Raw genomic sequence first — 19,154 nt, 5'->3', positions numbered from 1 at the left:
CAGTTAAGCTCCGCCTTTTGCTCAGGATTGAGTCCCATGTCAGGCTCCCCACTCAGCAGGGCATCTCTTTCTCCCTCTCCCTCTGCCACGCCCCCCCCACCACGCGCATGCTCCAGCACACTTTCTCTCTCAAATAAGTAAATAAAATCTTTTTTTGTTTGTTTAGTTTTATTTGTTTCCTGGGCAAGGATTTATTACATTGAGTAGGTAAAAAAGGGAAAGATAACACATCTTAATATCAGAACACAGAGAGTTAACATAAGAGAATAATATTAACAATGTATGCAATAAATTTGATTACCTAGACAAACCAAACACATTTCTTAAAAGTTCTAAACTTTTTTTAAAATAATTTTTTATTATGTTAGTCACCATACAGTATATCCTTAGTTTTTGATGTAGTGTTCCATGATTCATTATTTGTGATAAAATCTTTTTTTAAAAAAAAAGTCTCTTCAATATGGTGTTGGGAAAACCGGATGGCAATCAAAGGAATGAAACTTGACTGCTTTCTTATACCATACACAAAAACAAACTCAAAATGGAGAGAGAGCTAAAAATAAGACTTAAAACTATAAAACTCCTAAAATAAAATAGAAGGTAGTAATCTCTTAGACCTCAGTCTTAGCAATATTTTTTTAGATCTGTCTCATTAGGCAAGGGAAACAAAAGCAAAAATAAACAATTGGGACTACCATCAAATTAAAGGCTTTTTGCAAGGCAAAAAAACCAACAAAATTTAAAGACAACCTACTGAATAGGAGAAGATATTTGCAAATGATACAACTGATAAGGGATTAATATCTAAAATATATAAAGAACTCTACAACTCAACACCAAAATAAATCCAATTAAAAATGGGCAGAGAACCTGAATAGACATTTTTCCAAAGAAGATGCAGATGGCAAAAGGACACACGAAAATATGCTCAACATTTAAGCATCAGAGAAATATAAATCAAAACCACAATCAGCTATCACGTCACACCAGTCGAAATAGCTAGTCTATCAAAAAGACAAAAAATAAACATTGACAAGGATATGGAGAAAAGGAAACTCACGCAATTTGTGAGAATGTAAACTAGTAACAGCCACAACAAACACAGTATTGAAGATTCTTCAAAAAATTAAAAATAGAAATAAATCCAGCTATTCCACCTCTGGGTATTTACCCAAAGAAAAAAACACTAATTCAAAAATATCTATATACCCCCACGTTCACTGCAGCATTATTTACAATAGCCAAGATATGGAAGCCACCTGTTTACTGATTTGGGAATGGATAAAGAAAATGTGTGTACACACACACACACACACACACACACACGGAATATTACTCAACCATAAAAAATAATGAAATCTTGCCATTTGTGACAACATGGATGTACTTAGAGAGTATTAAGTGAAGTGAAATAAGTCAAATGGAGAAAGACAAATACGGCACAACCCCACATTTACATGTGGTATCTTTAAAAAAACTAAGAACAGATTGGAGGTTGCCAGAGTCAGGGGGTGGAACATGTGCAAAGTGGGGAAAGGGAGTCAAAAGGTACAGATTTCCAGTTATAAAATAAATAGGTCATGGGGATAATATGCACCATGGTGACTATAGTTAATAATATTGTGCCACACATATGAAAGTTGCCAAGAGAGTACAACACAAGAAAAAAAAATGGAACTATATACGGTGACAGATGTTAAGCAGACTTACTGAGATGGTCATTTCCCAATATATACAAATTTTGAATCATTATGTTGTACACCTGAAACTAATATAATGTATATGTCAATTGTACTTCAATAAAACAATGCTAAAAAATAAATTTCAGAGACTTGAAATCATACAGACTATATTCTCTGAAAACAAAATAAAGAAATCTATAAGAAATCCATAAAAACTTCAAGTATCTTAGAAATTAAATAACATACTTTAAAATAATTCACAAGTCAAAGATAAAATAATGAGGAAATTAAAAATATTTTAAATTGAATGACACTATAACATCAAAATTTGTGGAGTATATCTAAAAAGGTGCTCCAATAGAAATTTATAAATTCTTAAAATATCTACAAAAAATTACCTAACAATCCATTTTAAAATGCTAGAAAAAGAAGAACTAAACCTTAAGTATAAGAAAGAAATTTATAAATAGATATCACCAAAATAGAAAACAATATGTAAAATTAAAATGCCAAAAGCTGGTTCTTCGAAAAAGAAAACTGAATTTGATGAATCTTAAGCTAGATTAATTGATGCAGAAAAGAACACAAAAAACAAATACCAAGGTTCAAAAATGGGTTGTCCAGGGGCGCCTGGGTGGCACAGTCAGTTAAGTGTCCTGCTCTTGGTTTTGGCTCATGTCATAATCTCAGGGTCATGGGATCAAGCCCCATATCAGGCTCTGCTTAAGATTCTCTCTCCCCTCTCCCTCTGCCCTTTTTTTCGCACCCGCCCCTTTCTCCCTCTCTAAAATAAATGCATAATTTTTTTTAAAAAGGGGGGGTTGACCACAGACTGTACAGGTGTTAAATAGAAAATAAGAGATACTGGGGGCGCCTGGGTAGCGCAGTCGTTAAAGCGTCTGCCTTCGGCTCAGGGCGTGATCCCGGCGTTCCGGGATCAAGTCCCACATTGGGCTCCTCCGCTGGGAGCCTGCTTCTTCCTCTCTCACTCTCCTGTGTGTTCCCTCTCTCCCTGGCTGTCTCTCTGTCACATAAATAAAATCTTCAAAAAAAAAAAGAAAAGAAAATAAGAGATACTATGAATAACTTCAAGCCAACATTTGACAACTTGGATAAAATGGATATACTGTAAGTTTTTTGTGGACACATTTTTTTTTTCATTTCTCTTTGGTAGAAAACCAGTCATGAAAATTCTGGGTTAATAGTACATTGGAAATCAGGATCTCTTGGAATTGCTATAGATTTATTTATTTTAGTGGGGGGAGGAGCAGAGACAGAGGAGAGAGAATCTTAAGCAGGCTCCACGCTGAGCAGGGAGCTGACATGGGGCTGGATCTCATGACTCTGAGATTATGACCGAAGCTGAAACTAAGAGTCAGATGCTTAACCAACTGTGCCACCCAGGTAGGTACCCCAATAAAGATCTTTTTTTTTTTTTAAAGATTTTATTTATTTATTTATTTGACAGAGATAGAGACAGCCAGCGAGAGAGGGAACACAAGCAGGGGGAGTGGGAGAGGAAGAAGCAGGCTCATAGCAGAGGAGCCTGATGTGGGGCTCGATCCCACAACACCGGTATCACGCCCTGAGCCGAAGGCAGATGCTTAACCGCTGTGCCACCCAGGCGCCCCCCAATAAAGATCTTTTAAAAAGGAATAGACACTGGGGGCTAAGGATTCTGAACTTAGAGAATGAAAAAGAGAGGGAAAGAGAGAGACTGGGCAGTTGTTGCTGCTGTAGTGCCACATATAAAAGCTGAATGAGAATTTTCCAGTGATGGGAATGCCTTGTGCTTTTTAAAAGTACCAATGGCTAATACTCAGTTCCAAGGTGTTCTCTGGACTATGCTGTCAGATAAAGAAACTTGGGGACGCTATTAGGAAGTAAAACCAAAAGAATGAGAAGAAAGAAAATATGAGAAAATTAGAGAATCGAGTAGACTAATATCACTAACATCTGACTATAATAGGCATTTCAGGAAGAAAACAGAGAAAATGGAGATGAGAAAAATCATCAAAAAAATATCCACAAAATTCCACATCAGAAAACCAAAGTGCACCAACTGTCCAGAAAAAAAAAAAAAAAATTGAGGGGAAAAAAACCCACACAAAGGTACATTAGGAAATTTAGAAGAGCAAAGATAAACACACAATCCAAAACACTTCCAAAGCAAAAAAAAAAAAAAAAAAAAAAAAAGCAAAAACAGAAAACAAGGCCATTTATAAGTACTGGGGACCTGAATGTCACTGAACTTTGTAGAATTAAAAGCCAATTAATACAGCCTGCTGGAAAATGAAGCAAAATGCCTTAAAATTTTAGAATAAAAATAACTTTCAACCTGGAATTTTGTTAATCAAATTTTATATTTAATCTATACAATGAAAACTCAGCTAGTTCTGCATGAATGTGAGTTCCCAAAGTATAGCCTCCTGAGGTTGAAGACTCACTCCCTGCCCTCAGGAAGGTTTTACTTGGCAAGTTTTGACAATACTACTAAACAGAAATCTGCAAATTCTCCTTTTCTCCTTCTCCATAGCTTTACTGAAGTATAATTCACATACTATAAAATTCATTCCTTTTGAGTGTGCAAATGAATGATTGCTAGTATATTTACAGAGCTGGGAAATCACTGCCACAATCTATTTTTAGAATATTTATATCAACTACCATCTGACACTTCACTCCCATTTGTAGTCACTCTCCATTCTCAATCCCATCAAAGCAAACATTTCTTTCTAAGGATTTGCCTTTTCTAGATATTTTATATAAATGAAATCATACAATATCCAACCTTTTGTGTCTGGCTTTAGAGGTTCATTCTACCTGGAATTTTCTCTCTAACCAAACTATCAATCAAGCATGTAATTAGTACATTTTCAAATAAACGAATTCAAAGAATACACAAACCAATACCTTTTTTTTTTTTTGAAGCTCCTGGAAAATGCACTGAGCAAAATAAGGAGGTAAATCAAAAAAGACAAAAACATAGGGTCAAGAAACAAAAGAGTAAGTCAGCAAAAGTAACCAAGAAAGAAACCTTAAAATTCTATCCCTCCACCAAAGCAACAAATTGTCAAAAATTTCCAGAACCAACTTTTTCTGAATTCTGGAATTAAACGTTTACAAAACCAGGGGAATGCTTAGTAAAGAAAAGAATAGCTAAATTCGCTAAAGAGTTTTGTGGCATTTTAACTTGCCTGAGAAGATCTCCCCCAACCCAGATTGGCAACGGCCTTGAAAACAACTGCTCTCATTCCTGGTACAGGTTCCCAGTACTGGAGAGAACAGTGCAAATCATATTCTCAGAAAACCGTGGTTGTTCATTTTGACCTCTCTGGTGGCTAAAGGTGATTTGCTTTTATCTCACCTAAGAACTCTCCTGGGCCTGAGGTTGCTATCTGAATCCATTTGTCAAAACATTTATAGGGAAATATATCAGCCATTTCCACCTGGGAGAAGGGATAACAATTAAAGCAAACAACAGGAAAACCTAAAAAGCTTAGGAATAAAGATTAGGGAAAAAGATGCTTTGGGAATTAAGGGCACAGAAAGACAGATGTTCCTAGGAATCTAGAAGGCTACATGCAATGTAAAGGCTAGGCTCATGCTCAAAGACTTGAGAAGGTCCTAAGCTGTCCCTTCTGTCTGACCTTCAAGTTTTTCAGAAGCAAGAAGTAAAGTCAAAGGAAGAGTTGTAAACTGCCTGATCGAGTACTTACAAAAGGCACATTCAACACACATATAGAAGCCATATACAAAGATTGAGAGAGGTTTTTTCTTCATTTTCTGTTTTTTGGTTCTAGGTATTGAAGGAATTCTCTGCCAAATCATCAGCTGACCATGAAGATATCACAACAGAGACTTGAGTGGCCACATGTAACAAACATAGACTTTACAACATTAGTTCACAAAAGTCACTAGACAAACAACAAAAATTACAACAAACAGCAGCGAAAAACCCTTAAAAAGGGAGAAAATCTGATTTCCAGAGTTAATACATTATATTCAAAATACTCAGTTTTCAAAAACAACAACAAAATACAATACATGCGAAGAATGAAGAAAGTGTGGCCCATATATAGGAAAAAAAAGACATTAATAGAAAATTTCTCTGAGAATGCAGGGATATTGGATTTACTAGAGAAAGACTTTAAATAAACTATTTAAACTACGCTCAAAGAACTAAAGGAAACCATAAGAAAGTGTCTTGCCAAATAGAAAATATCGATAAAAAAATAAAAATTATAAGAAGGAACCAAACAAATTCTAAGGGAAAAAAAGTACAATAACCAAAGTGAAAACTTCACTAGAATGGTTCAATAGCAGATATGAGAAGGCAGGAGAAAGAATCAGCAAATTTAAAGTCAATTGACATTATCCAGTCTGAGGAGTAGAAAGAAAAAAAAATGAAGAAGAATGAACAGAACCTACAATATTTGTGGGAGCACAGCAAAAATACCAACAAATGCATAATGGGAGTCACAGGAGGAGAGGGGAGAGAGAAAGGACAAAAAAATATTTAAAGAAATAATAGCAGAAAATTCCCCAAATCTGATGAAATGCATAATCCGACACAACCAAGAAGTTCAACTACAAATTGAATACACGCAAAGAGGTTTCACGCTGAGATGCATTATAAGCTTATAAGCAAGACAATCCTGAGGTCAGCGAGAGTAGCAATTTGTCACTTACAAAGGGTTCTCAATTGGATAAAATGCTGATTTCTCATCAGGAACCATGTAAGCCAGAAGGCAGTAGAGAAGATAAAGTACTGAAAGTAAAAAACTCAACAAAAAAATCTATATCCAGCAACACTACCTTCAGAAATGAAAAAGAAATTGAGACATTCAGATAAACAAAAACTGACAGTTCTTTGCTTGTAAACTTGCCTTAGAAAAAATGCTAAAAGAAATCCTTTAAGCTGAAATAAGAAAGTACAAAGTAACTGGAATCCACATTGAGAAGTAAACACCAGTAAACCTAACTACATTGGCAAGTTAAAAACTAGTATCAATGAATTTTTGGATGTAACTCCCCTTTCTTTCTATATGACTTAAAAGACAAATACATAAAATTGCAGAATTATAAATCCAGGTTAATAGATTGATTACACATTTGAAGATGGAATTTGTGACAATGGCATTGTAACGTGGGATGAAACTATACAGGCGAGAGTTTTGTATAATATTGAAACTAAATTGATATTAATTCATACTAGATTGTTGTAAATTAAGTAATTCCCTAGTGCAACTACTAGGAAAATAACTTCAAGATACATAATAAGGGATATGAAAAGGAAATAAAAATGATACAGTAGAATCTATTAAACACAAAAGAAACTATTAAGGAGGAAATGAAAAAAAAGATATGACTTATAGAAGACAAATAGCAAAATGGCTGGTGTTAGTCTTTCCTTATTAGTAATTACAATTAAGTATCAGTCACAAACACTCCAATTAAAAGGCAGGGATTGGCAGAATGGATTAAAATATGATCCAATTATATGCTGTCTGAAGATACTCACTTTAGATCCAATCACAAAAATAAGTTAAAAGTGAATGAATGAAAAAGATGTTTGATGCAGACAATAACCAAAAGAGAGCTGGAGAGGGCATACTAATAATAGACAAAAACAATCTTTAAGGCAAAAATTGTTACAAGAAATAAAGGAGAATATTATACAATGATAAAAGGATCAACTCATTAAAATGATAACAATTAGGAACATATTTTACCTAACAACAGAAGGGAAAACTGACAGAATCAGAGGCACACACAGAATTTAAAAATAACAGCTGGAGATTCCAAGGATCCCACTTTCAATAATGAACAAAAAAAACTACACAGATGATCAACAAGGAAATAAACAGAGAGCACAAACAACATTATAAGCCAACTAAACCTAACAAACAAATACAGAACACTTCACTCAAAAATACCAGAATGTACATTCTTCTGAAGTACACACGAAACTTTCTCCAGGATGCACCATGTTAGGCTACACAGAATAAGTCTAAAAAAATTTTTAAAATAATGGTATCATACAAAACATCCTGACTATAATGCAACGAAAGTAGAAATCCATAACAGAAGTAAAACTAGAAAATTCACAAATACATGAAAGTTAAAAACATACTCTTAAACCAATGGTTCAAAGAATAAGAGGACTGAGAAATACTTTGAGACAAAAGAAAACAAAGACACAACATACCAAAATTTAAGAGATACAGAAAAAGCAGTGCTCAGAGCAAAATAACTACAAATGCCTATATTAAAAAGGAATAGCTCAAATCAATACCTAATATCAAACATTAGGGAACTAGAAAAAGAAGAGCAGACTAAATCAAAAACTAGCAGAATGAATGAAATAATAAAGATGAGAGTAAAGATAAATGAAATAGAGATAGAAAAACAATAAATCAACAAAGCAAAAGTTGATTATTTGAAAGGATCAAAATTGACAAAGATTAACTAGAAGAAAGACTCAAATTACTAAAATCATGAATAACAATGATTTTGTATCCTGCAGCTTTGCTGAATTCATTTATTAGCTCTACTACTTTTTTACATGTACTACACTTTAGGATTTTCTATGTATAAGACTGTGTCATCTGTCAATAAAGATAACTTTACTTCGTCCTTTCCAATTTGAATGTCTTTTATTTCTTGACTAATTGCTCTGGCTAGTACTTCCAGTATAATGTTGAATGAAAGTGGTGAAAGTAGGTATCCTTGACTTGCTCTTGATCTTACTGGGGAAAACTTGAAGGCTTTCACCACTATGATATTAGCTATGGGCTTCTCCTATATCGTACCCTTTATTATGTTGAAGAAATTCCCCTTTATTTCTTGCTTGATGAGTGTTTATTAAGAAAGGGTGTTGGATTTTGTAAAATGCTTTTTCTGCAACAATTGAGATGGTGATGTATTTTTTTGTCCTTGCATTCTGTTAATGTGGTGTATTATACAAACTGATTTTCACATGTTGAACCACCCTTGCATTCTCAGGATTAATCCCACATGGCCATGATATATATTTTTACTCTGCTGCTAGGTTTGGTCTGCTGGTATTTCTGTACCTATATTCTAAGGATTACTGATCATTAGTTTTCTTTTCACATGATGTCTTTGTCTGGCTTTGGTATCAGAGTAATATTGGCCTAACAGGATAGTTGAGAAGTGTTCCTCTTCAATATTTTTGGAAGAGTTTGAGAAAGTGGTGCTAATTCTTCTTTAAATGTTTGGTAGAATTCACCAGTGGAGACATCAAGTCCTGGACTTTTCTTTGTTAGATTTTTTATTACAAATTCAATCTCCTTACTTGCTACATGTTTATTTAGATATTCTATTTCATCTTAAGGAAGTTTTGGTAATTTGTATGTTTGTTTGTTTTTAATTTTTATTATGATATGTTATTTACCATACATGACATCATTAGTTTTTGATGTAGTGTTCCATGATTCATTGTTTGTGTATAACACCCGGTGCTCCATGCAATACGTGCTCTCCTTATTACCCTTCACCGGGCTAGCCCATCCCCCCACCCCTCCCCTCTAAAACCCTCAGTTTATTTCACGGAGTCCATAATCTCTCGTGGTTCATCTCCTCCTTCTATTTACCTACCCCTTCACTCTTCCCTTCCTTCTCCTACTGATCTCCCTGCGATTTCTTATGTTCCACAAATGAGCGAAACCATATGATAATTGTCTTTCTCTGCTTGACTTATTTCACTTAGCATAATCTCCTCCAGTCCCGTCCATGTTGCTGCAAATGTTGGGTAATCATTCTTTCTGATGGCTGAGTAATATTCCATTGTATATATGGACCACATCTTCTTTATCCATTCATCTGTTGAAGGGCATCTCGGCTCCTTCCACAGTTTAGCTATTGTGGACAATGCTGCTACGAACATTGGGGTGCATATGGCCCTTCTTTTCACTACGTCTGTATCTTTGGGGTAAATACCCAGTAGTGCAATTAATTTCCATGCCTTTAGTAATTTTTCTATTGCACCTAGGTTATCTACTTTGTTGGCATACACTTAACTGTTCGTAGTATTTTCTTATAATCCTTTTTATTTCTGTAAGCTCAGAGTAATATCCCCACACAAAATCAGTTGTATTTTCTACACTATCAATGAACAGTCCAAAAAGGAAATTAAGAAAACAGTTCCATTAGCATGACAAAGAATAATCAGGAGTAAATTTAACTGAAGAGGTATAAGACTTATACACTGAAAACCAAGACACTGATAAAATAAAGACTGAAATAAATGGAAATATACCCCATGTTCATGGATTGGAAAATTTAATATTGTTATAATCCCACAAAGTGATCTACAAGTTCACTATCATCCCTATCAAAATTCCTTTTGAAAGAAAAGGAGCCTTTTTTGCAGAAATGGCAAAGCTGATCCTAAAAATCAAATGGAACTGCAAGAAACCCCAAATAACCAAAATAACCTTGAAAAAGAACAAAGTTGAAGACTCACACTTCCCAATTTCAAAACTTACTATAAAGCTATAGTAATCAAAACTGTATGGTACCGGTATAGGATAGACATATAGAACAAGGAAACAAAACTGAAAGTGGAGGAATAAACACATACTCCTATGCTCAAATGATGTTCAACAAAGGTGCCAAGATCATCCAATGGAGAAAAAAATAGTCTCTTTAACAAAGGTGATGAGACAACTGGATATCCAAGCCAAAAAGAAAAAAAGAAATTGAATTTGGGCTTATTCTTAACACTATATATAAAAACTAATTAAAAATGGAAAAAAGACCTAAATGTAAGAGCTAAAACTATAAAACTCATAGGGGTAAATCTCCATGACTTGAGATTTGGCAATGATTTCTTAGATATGACATCAAAACCATGAGCAACAAAAGAAAAAAGAAACTAGACTTCATCAACTTTTTTAAAAAATTTGTACAGATAAGAACACTATCAAGAGAATGAAAAGAAATTCTAGTATAGGAGAAACATGTGTAAATTATATATCTGGGAAGTATATATCTGATAAGAGCCTAGTATCATATAACTGATAAAGGTCTAACAGATATATCTCAAATACCTTATACACACATACGTGTGTGTGTGTGTGTGTGCGTGTGTGTGTGTGTGTGTGTGTGTATGGAGGGGAAGAAAGGAAGTGAGCATGTGGGTGGGAGAAGGGGAGTGGCAGAGAGAAAATAGATGAAAGTCTAGTATCCAAAACTCATAATTCAACCACAAAAAGAAAATAATGCAATTAAAATATGGTCAAGGGATTTGGATATAGACCTTTCTCCAAAGAAAAAATACAAATGGCCAATAAGCACATGAAAAGATACTCAAAATCATTAGTCTATTAGAGAAATGTAAATCAAAATCACAATAAGACACCACTTCACACCCACTGGAATGACTATAATAAAAAAGACCCATGGGGCACTTGTGTGGCCCAGTCAGTTAAGTGTCTGCCTTTGGCTCAGGTCATGATCCCTGGTCTCAGGATCAAGCACTGGACTCCCTGCTCGGTAATGAGTCTGTTTCTCTTTCTCCCTCCACACCTCCCCATGCTCATGCTCTCTCTCTCACTTGCTCTCTCTCTCAAAATAAGTAAATAAAATCTTTTTTAAAATTTAAAAAATAAAAAAAATTTAAAAAGATCCTAACAAGGACATCAAAAAATTGCAACACTCACACATTGCTACTGGGAACATAAAATGGTGTAGCCACTGTGGAAAACAGTTTGGCAGTTCCTCAAAAAATTAAACATAGAATTACCACATGACCTGGCAAGTCCACTCCCATGTTTATATCCAGGAGAAATGAAAACAGGTGTTCAAACACCTGTCCACAAATATTCATAGCAACATTATTCATAATAGCCAAAAAGTTTACAACTCAAATGTCCATCAACTGAAAGATAAACAAAATGTGACATGTCAGTACAAGAAAATATCATTTAGCCACAAAAAGAATGAAGGATGAAATGCTGATACATGCATACATACAGGGATGAACCTTGAAAATCTTATGGTAAATAAAAGAAGCCAGACACAAAAGGTCACATATAATATAATTCCATTAGAGGAGATGTCCAGAATAAGTACTATTCATTAAGACAAAAAATAGATTAGAGTTTGTCAGTGGCTGAGCAAAGGGGAGAATGGAAAATGACTACTCAAGGGGTATGAGGTTCCCTTTGGGATTATAAAAATGTTCTGGAACTAGATAGTGGTGACTTTTGCACAATATTGTACTAAAAGCCACCGAATTATACATTTTAAAATGGTTTAAATGGTGAATTATACTTCAATTTAAAAACTAGAAAAAAGAGGTGCCTGGGTGGCTCAGTTAGTTGAGTGTCTGACTCTTGATTTCAACTCAGGTCATGATCTCAGGGTTGTGAGATTAAGTCCCACGTTGGGCTCTGCACTCAGCACAGAGTCTGCTGGAGTTTCTTTCTCCCTCTCCTTCTGCTCCTCCCCCCAGCTCACATCCTCTCTCTCTCTCTCTAAAATAAAATAACATAAAATAATAAAATTAAATTTATTTTAAAAAAATTAAAAGAAAGAAACCAAAGAATTGTAATAGGGTATCCCAAGATAATAGTAAAAGTACTCCAGGACAACAGTACTGAAGAGTAAACAGTCCATACTGGAACAGGATAATGGAGGATTCTGAAAGAAAAGTCTCCTCAGGGGGAAAAAAGTACCAACTGATATATTTGTACATAAGAAAAATATTATAGGAGAGTGTGACAGAGTTCTTGGGGCATTTAAGGGGAAAAGTTAACAGCAGTTGCATAGAAAAACAACACAAACATTAGCTCCAAGGAAAATGATGTGTATGAAATAGCTATGCACCTCTTGGCTAGCAACTGTATTTATATAAAAAGTGGTAATTCAGTTAAAACTGAAACTTTTGAAATAAATATATGGTAAGGAGGGAAGATAAAAGGATGAAGAAGTGAGGGAACTGATGTGGAAGACAAATTCTCATTTTCCAAAATAGGCTGTTAATATCAAAAAAATAAAAATATTGGAAACAATTTAAACATTTTATTTAGAAATACAGAGTTAAATACTAGAAGAAAAAGCTAATATTTTCATAACTATTAAATTATATAAACTGACCAAAATTTGGGAACTAAATTAATAATTTTTATTTTATTAAAAAATAGCTAGTGGAAGAGACTACTGGTTATCCCCAAGAGCAGTTCTTCCCTTCTGCTTCAGCAACAGAATTAGCAGGTTACACAGCTAAAGATTACATTTTCCTGTCTGCTTTGTATACCATGACTAAGTTCTGGCCAATGAGATAGTAAGTGAAGTGATAGATGCTACTTATGGGTCATACTGTCATACTTCTAAGGAGAACTACCTCTCCCCTTACCTCTTTCCTGATGGCTAGACAGGGAATATGGTGGCTGGAGAAAAGGCATTCACCTTGGGCAATGAGACAGAGCCATACATTAAAGATGGCAAAACGATGAGATTGAGTCCAGTAACACTTCACCAGAGCAGAATGAATACACCAGCTCAATTATGAACTATTATAGAAAATACAGAAATAAGCTTCTATCTTGTTTAAGCCTTGTTATTATGGTCTCTCCTGTAAAGCAGTCAAACCTATAGCATTTCTAATACTGACTGAAATCAACCAAAAGAATATAATAAAATTTCTTATGTACATAAGGTTTTCAACTAAGCAACTACTAACAGGAATGACTTCCTTACGAAATTTAGGAATTATGGTAAAAATTTACCTTTTTTAACTGAAGACTGATGTTGCTGTTGTTCATTATGACCTTGAGAAAAGGCTTGCATTCCATTCGTCTTACACTATTGAAAGAAAATAAAATATACGTTTTAACTATGGCTTAAAAATTTTATATAACGCTTTTTTTTTACCATCCAAGACTATTTTCCTAAACAATTAAAGTATTAGTCAAGACATATTTCTGGCCTAAAGGATAAGCAATCTTATAAGAATGCTTATTAAAAATAAGCAAAAAAAATATTTCAAAATATATTCACATATAACTATTTTGTCATGATTTTTTTTAACTAACTCCTCTTCTGATTCCATGCTCACCAAGAAGTATACTGATTACAATTTAGCTTCCCATAAATCTCCCTAGTGCATATAATAAACTAATAGAATCAATAAGAAAATATCCAGCACAAGACAGTAAGATTTCTCATGACAAAATAATGGGTTTTCTGATTTTATAAATCAGTTTCACAAATTTGGTCAATACAATCTATCCTTAAGATAATCTCTTACACTTACAAAAATCAGTTTGCAAACAGCAGGACATACTCTGAACCATGATAATTCATTAAGGTAGGTTTCTCTGAAGACATCTATCCTGAAAAATGAACATCTCTGCTCTATCAATCACTGTAGTAGCAAGTTGTACCCCATTCCTTAAACATCTGCAAATTCTATCAAGGTAACTCTGCAAGAAGTCAGAAAGATTAGTTCTCTAGCCCTATGACACAATGAAGAGTAATGAGATAACTCTACAATACTGAGTCATCAAAATAAGTTACTAGAAAAAAATCAAATTTTAGCAAAATCTTTATTTTAAGTAGAGGTAGAAAAATAAGAAAATGTCAAAGATCTTCATTCTCCAAAGTTTCTCTTCCTGTTAGATTTAATAAACAACAACATGAACCACCATATCGTCTTTTTAAAAATTATTTTTTTTAAATTTGAAAATTTCAGCAGAGGCACACTTCACTAACCCTAAATGCAAGACCAAAAATCAGTTCAAAGTAAACTGTAATCTGAAAAAAAATTAAGAAACAATCTCTTTTTAAAATAGTATCTAAAAGAAAAAAATACTTAGGAATAAATTTAACCAAGGTGGTGAAATATTTGTACATGGAAAACTATAAGACACTAAAGAAATTAAAGATGACATAAATAAATGGAAAGATATCCTATGTTCATAGATTGAAAGAATACTGTTAAAATGTCCTTACTATCTAAAGTGATCTATAGATTCAATACAATCCCTTTCAAAATTCCAGTAGCATTTTTTTATAGGTAAAAGAGTCCTGGGGTGCCTGGGTGGCACAGCAGTTAAGCATCTGCCTTCGGCTCAGGGCGTGATCTTGGCGTTATGGAATCGAGCCCCACATCAGGCTCCTCTGCTGTGAGCCTGCTTCTTCCTCTCCCACTCCCCCTGCTTGTGTTCCCTCTCTCGCTGGCTGTCTCTATCTCTGTCAAATAAATAAATAAAAAATCTTTAAAAAAAAAAAAAGAGTCCTAAAATTCATATGAAAAAACAAAAGACCACGGGTAGCCAAAGTAATCTTGAGTAAGAACAAAGCTGGAGGCATCGCACTTTCTGATTTAAAACTATGTTACAAAGCTGTAATAATCAAAACACTATAATACTGTCATAAAAAGACACATAATGGGATACTTGGCCTGATCTCAGGTTTGTGAGTTTGAGCGTCATTTTGGGTGTAGAGATTACTTAAAAATAAAATCTTAAAAAAAAAAAAAAAAAAAGAAAGAAAGACACATAAATCTATGGGATAAAATAGACAACCCAGAAATAAACCCACACACCTACTCAACTAATCTTTGACAATGGAACCAAGTATACACAATGGAGAAGGGATAGTCTCCTCAAAAAATGGTGTTGAGAGGTGTCTGGGTGGCTCAGGCGGTTAAGCAGCTGCCTTCGGTTCAGGTCTAATCCTGGGGTCCTGGGATCAAGCCCGACATCAGGCTCCCTACTCAGTGAGGAGTCTGCTTCTCCCTCTCCCTCTTCCTCTCCCTCTGCTGCTCTCCCTGCTTGTGCTCTCTCACGCAATCTCTCTCAAATTAATAAATAAAATCTTCTAAAAAATAGTGTTGAGAAAATTGGATATCCACGTGCAGAAGAATGAAATTGGGATCCTTATCTTATACTATATACATAAAAATGAACTGAAAATGGATCAAAACCAAATATAAGGCCATAAAAACCATAGAAAAAAACATATGGAAAAAGCTCCTTGACACTGGTCTTGGCAATGATTTTTTGGATATGACATCAGAAGCACAAGCAACAAAAAGCAAAAATAAGTAAGTGGGACTACATCAAACTAAAAAGCTTCTGTACAGCAAAAGAAGCAACAAACAAAATGAAATGGCAACCTACTGAATAGGAGAATATATTTGCCAACCATATTTAATGGGTTAATATCCAAGATATATAAAGATCTCATACAACACAATAGCCAAATAATAATAATAATCTGATCTAAAAATAGGCAGAGGACCTGAATAAACATTTTTCCAAAGAAAACATACAAATGGCCAAGAGGTACATGAAAAGATGCTCAACATTGCTAAATCGTCAAGGTAATGCAAATCAACACTACAATGAGATAGATACCACCTCACACCTGTTAGGAAGGCTACCATCAAAAAGATAAGAGAGAAGTGTTGGCAAGAATGGGGGGAAAAAGAATTCTTGTACAATGTTGGTGGGAATGTAAATTGGTTCAGCATTTTGGAAAACAGTATGGAAGTTCCTCAAAAAATTAAAAGTAGAACTACTGAAAGATTCAGCAATTCCACTTCTGGGTATATATCTAAAGAAAATGAAAACACAATCTTGAAGACTGTGCATTCCCATGTTCATTCACTGCAGCATTATTCACGATAGCCAAAGTAGGGACATAACCTACATATCCATCAACAGATGAATGGATAAGGAAAATGTGGTAGATAGATAGATAGATAGATAGATAGATAGATAGATAGATAGATGAAAAATATATAAATAGAATATTATTTAACCATAAAAAGAGAAGAAAATCCCACCACATGTTACAACATGAATGAACCTGGAATCTGGAAGACATTATACTAAGTGAAATAAGCCAGACACAAATATTGTATGATCTCACTTACATGTGAAATGTTAAAAAGTCAAACTCATAAAATTAGAAAATAGAGTGGTGTTTGCCAGGGGCTGAGGATAGGGGGAATGGGGAGATGCTCGTCAAAGAATGCAAATTTTCAATTACAAGATAAGTTCTAGAGATCTAATACGCAGCATGCTGGTTACAATTAATAATGTTGCATTATATACTTGAAATTTGCTCCGAGAGTAGATCTTAAGTGTTCTCCCCTACACACACACATACAAATTTGGTAACTATGTGAGGTGATGAATGTGTTAATTAACTTTATTGTCATAATCACATCACAATGTATACCTGCATTAAATCATCAGGTTGTATACCTTTATAAAAAAAATCATGTTGTATAATCTAAATATATTCAATTTTTGCCAATCACACCTCAAGAAATCTGGAAAAAATGGTACTTTGTAATTTCTGCATATATTAGCAACTAAAAATACAGATTATTTCAAATCTTTCAGAGCATGTAAGAGAGTACATTTACTAAAATTATATAATTTTTTCAATTATCATAATCTTACAATAAAATCATAATCTTACGAATTGTACAATCTTACATAATCAAATCAATAAAATTTGAGAATTCTGTAATAAAGATATGCAGAAAGTGTGGTGGAAGGAATGAGTAGGAGTATCAAATTTGGCTAAAAATGTCAGGAAGGGGTGCCTGGGTGGCTCAGTCATTAAGCATCTGCCTTCAGCACAGGTCAGGATCCCGGGGTCCTAGGATCGAGTCCTGCCTCAGGCTCCCTGCTCAGCAGGAAGCCTGCTTCTCCCTCTCCCACTCCCCCTGCTTGTGTTCCCTCTCTCGCTGTCAAATAAAATCTTTTTTAAAAAATGTCAGGAAGGGCTTTACATGATACTTAAACAATACTTGGAGGATTAGTAGTAGTTAGACTGACCTGACCAGTGAAAAAATGAATGTTTATGGAAGAAAATAACAGCTTTCTGTTGGGAAGTATGGGGTAATATGGCTAGTTTAGGAAATGGAAAATTGAATAGGCTTGAGTAAAGCAAAATAAACACCAGGTTTTGTTGTTTTTTTTTTTTTTTCTCAAGTCAAGGCTCTTTCCAATTTATGGTACAATACCCAATATTCTATTTGCTTTTTCATATTTATAGCAAAAATGTCACTCCTGTCACTCATCTTAAACAAATGTACACCACTGAAATAACAATGGAGAATGAGAAGAGGTAAATGCATATCAAACTCCATTCCTAGAACAAAAGTTAAACAGGAAAAAAACTAATTCATTGAGAGTTAATTTCTGTACTATAAAAGAGCTCCTACAAAACAATGAAAAAAAAAGGCCTATCATAAAGTGGGCAAAGGCCAGGAAATGGTAATACAGATGAAGGAAAATTCAAATTACTGGTTTTTTTAAGTTTTTTTTTTTAAGATTTTATTTATTTATTTTACAGAAAGAAAGCATGAGCCAGGTTTGGAGGGAGCACAGGCAGAGGGAGAGAGAGGGGGAAAGAATCTCAAGCCAACTCTGCTGAGCACAGAGTCCAATAGGGTGCTCAATCTCAGGATACTGAGATTGCAATCTGAGCCGAAATCAAGAGTCGGATGCTTAACCAACTAAGCCACCCAGATGACCTTAAAATTACTCTTAAATAAATAAAAGATTGCTACAAAATCTTGACATTCCTCCCATCAACAGGTAAATTCTTTATCTCCTCCCTTTGAATCTGAGCAAGTTCTGTGACTGCTCAGACAGATCCGATATGGCAGACATGACACTCTTCTGATTTCCAGGCCTTCAGAGTCTGGCAGCTTCCACCTCTTATCTTTTAGAACATTAGTCTTGGAACCCAGACATGGAGCTGTGAAAAGCCCAAGCCACTTGGAAAGGCCATTTGTAGGTGTTTCTTGTATTCCACTGAAGCAGCTGAACCCTAAGCCAATAGCCAGAATCGACTCCCAGCCATGTAAGTAAGCCATCTGGCCATCCAGTCAAGACTTTAAATGACTCCAATCCTAGATGCTACCTGACTGCAGCCACATTACTGAACTTAGAAAAAGGCCACCTAAGCCCAGTCAATCCACAGGGCTATGAAAGATAGTAAGAAGCTATTGTTTTCAAAGTTTTTAAGTATATTTTATGAGATAATAATAAAAAACAGAGGTTAAAAGAAGTTATTCAGCAGAGGGAAGATAATATCAAACAGAAACATGGATTTATACAAAGAAATTAAGAGCACTAGAAATGAAGTAAATAAAGGTGAAATAAAACTCATTCTTTTATTTCTTATTTTAAAATATAACAGGTGAAAGCAAAAATAACAGCAATGCATTATGTATTTATAGTACAAGCTACAGTAAAATTATTCCCATAGTACAACGTGAATGGGAGGGAAGACTCTACCAAAAAAACTATCAGATCTAGTAAGTGAATTTAACAAGATCTATATACAAAAACCAATACTATTTCTGTATCCTACCAGCCAGCATGTGGAATTCGAAATTTACAAAAAATACCACTTATAATAGTATCAAAAAATATAAAATGGTTATAAATTTGACAAAAGATGTTCAAG

At 34.4% G+C, this 19,154-nt stretch overlaps 1 protein-coding gene across 1 annotated transcript in view; it reads right to left on the bottom strand.

The window, feature by feature from the left end:
- C9H8orf88 (chromosome 9 C8orf88 homolog) overlaps positions 1-19,154 on the bottom strand; it is a 45,557-nt gene that overhangs the window by 7,396 nt on the left and 19,007 nt on the right. The window contains exon 4 of the mRNA XM_045805996.2: positions 13,442-13,517. Coding sequence (XP_045661952.2) covers positions 13,442-13,517 — 76 coding nt within the window. The remainder of the gene's footprint in view (positions 1-13,441; positions 13,518-19,154) is intronic.

This window comes from Ursus americanus, chromosome 9, assembly GCF_024610735.1.
Source record: "Ursus americanus isolate L20-20 chromosome 9, mUrsAme1.1.p, whole genome shotgun sequence".
NCBI classification, from domain to species: domain Eukaryota; kingdom Metazoa; phylum Chordata; class Mammalia; order Carnivora; family Ursidae; genus Ursus; species Ursus americanus.
This window is presented reverse-complemented; position numbering and strand designations above follow the sequence as displayed.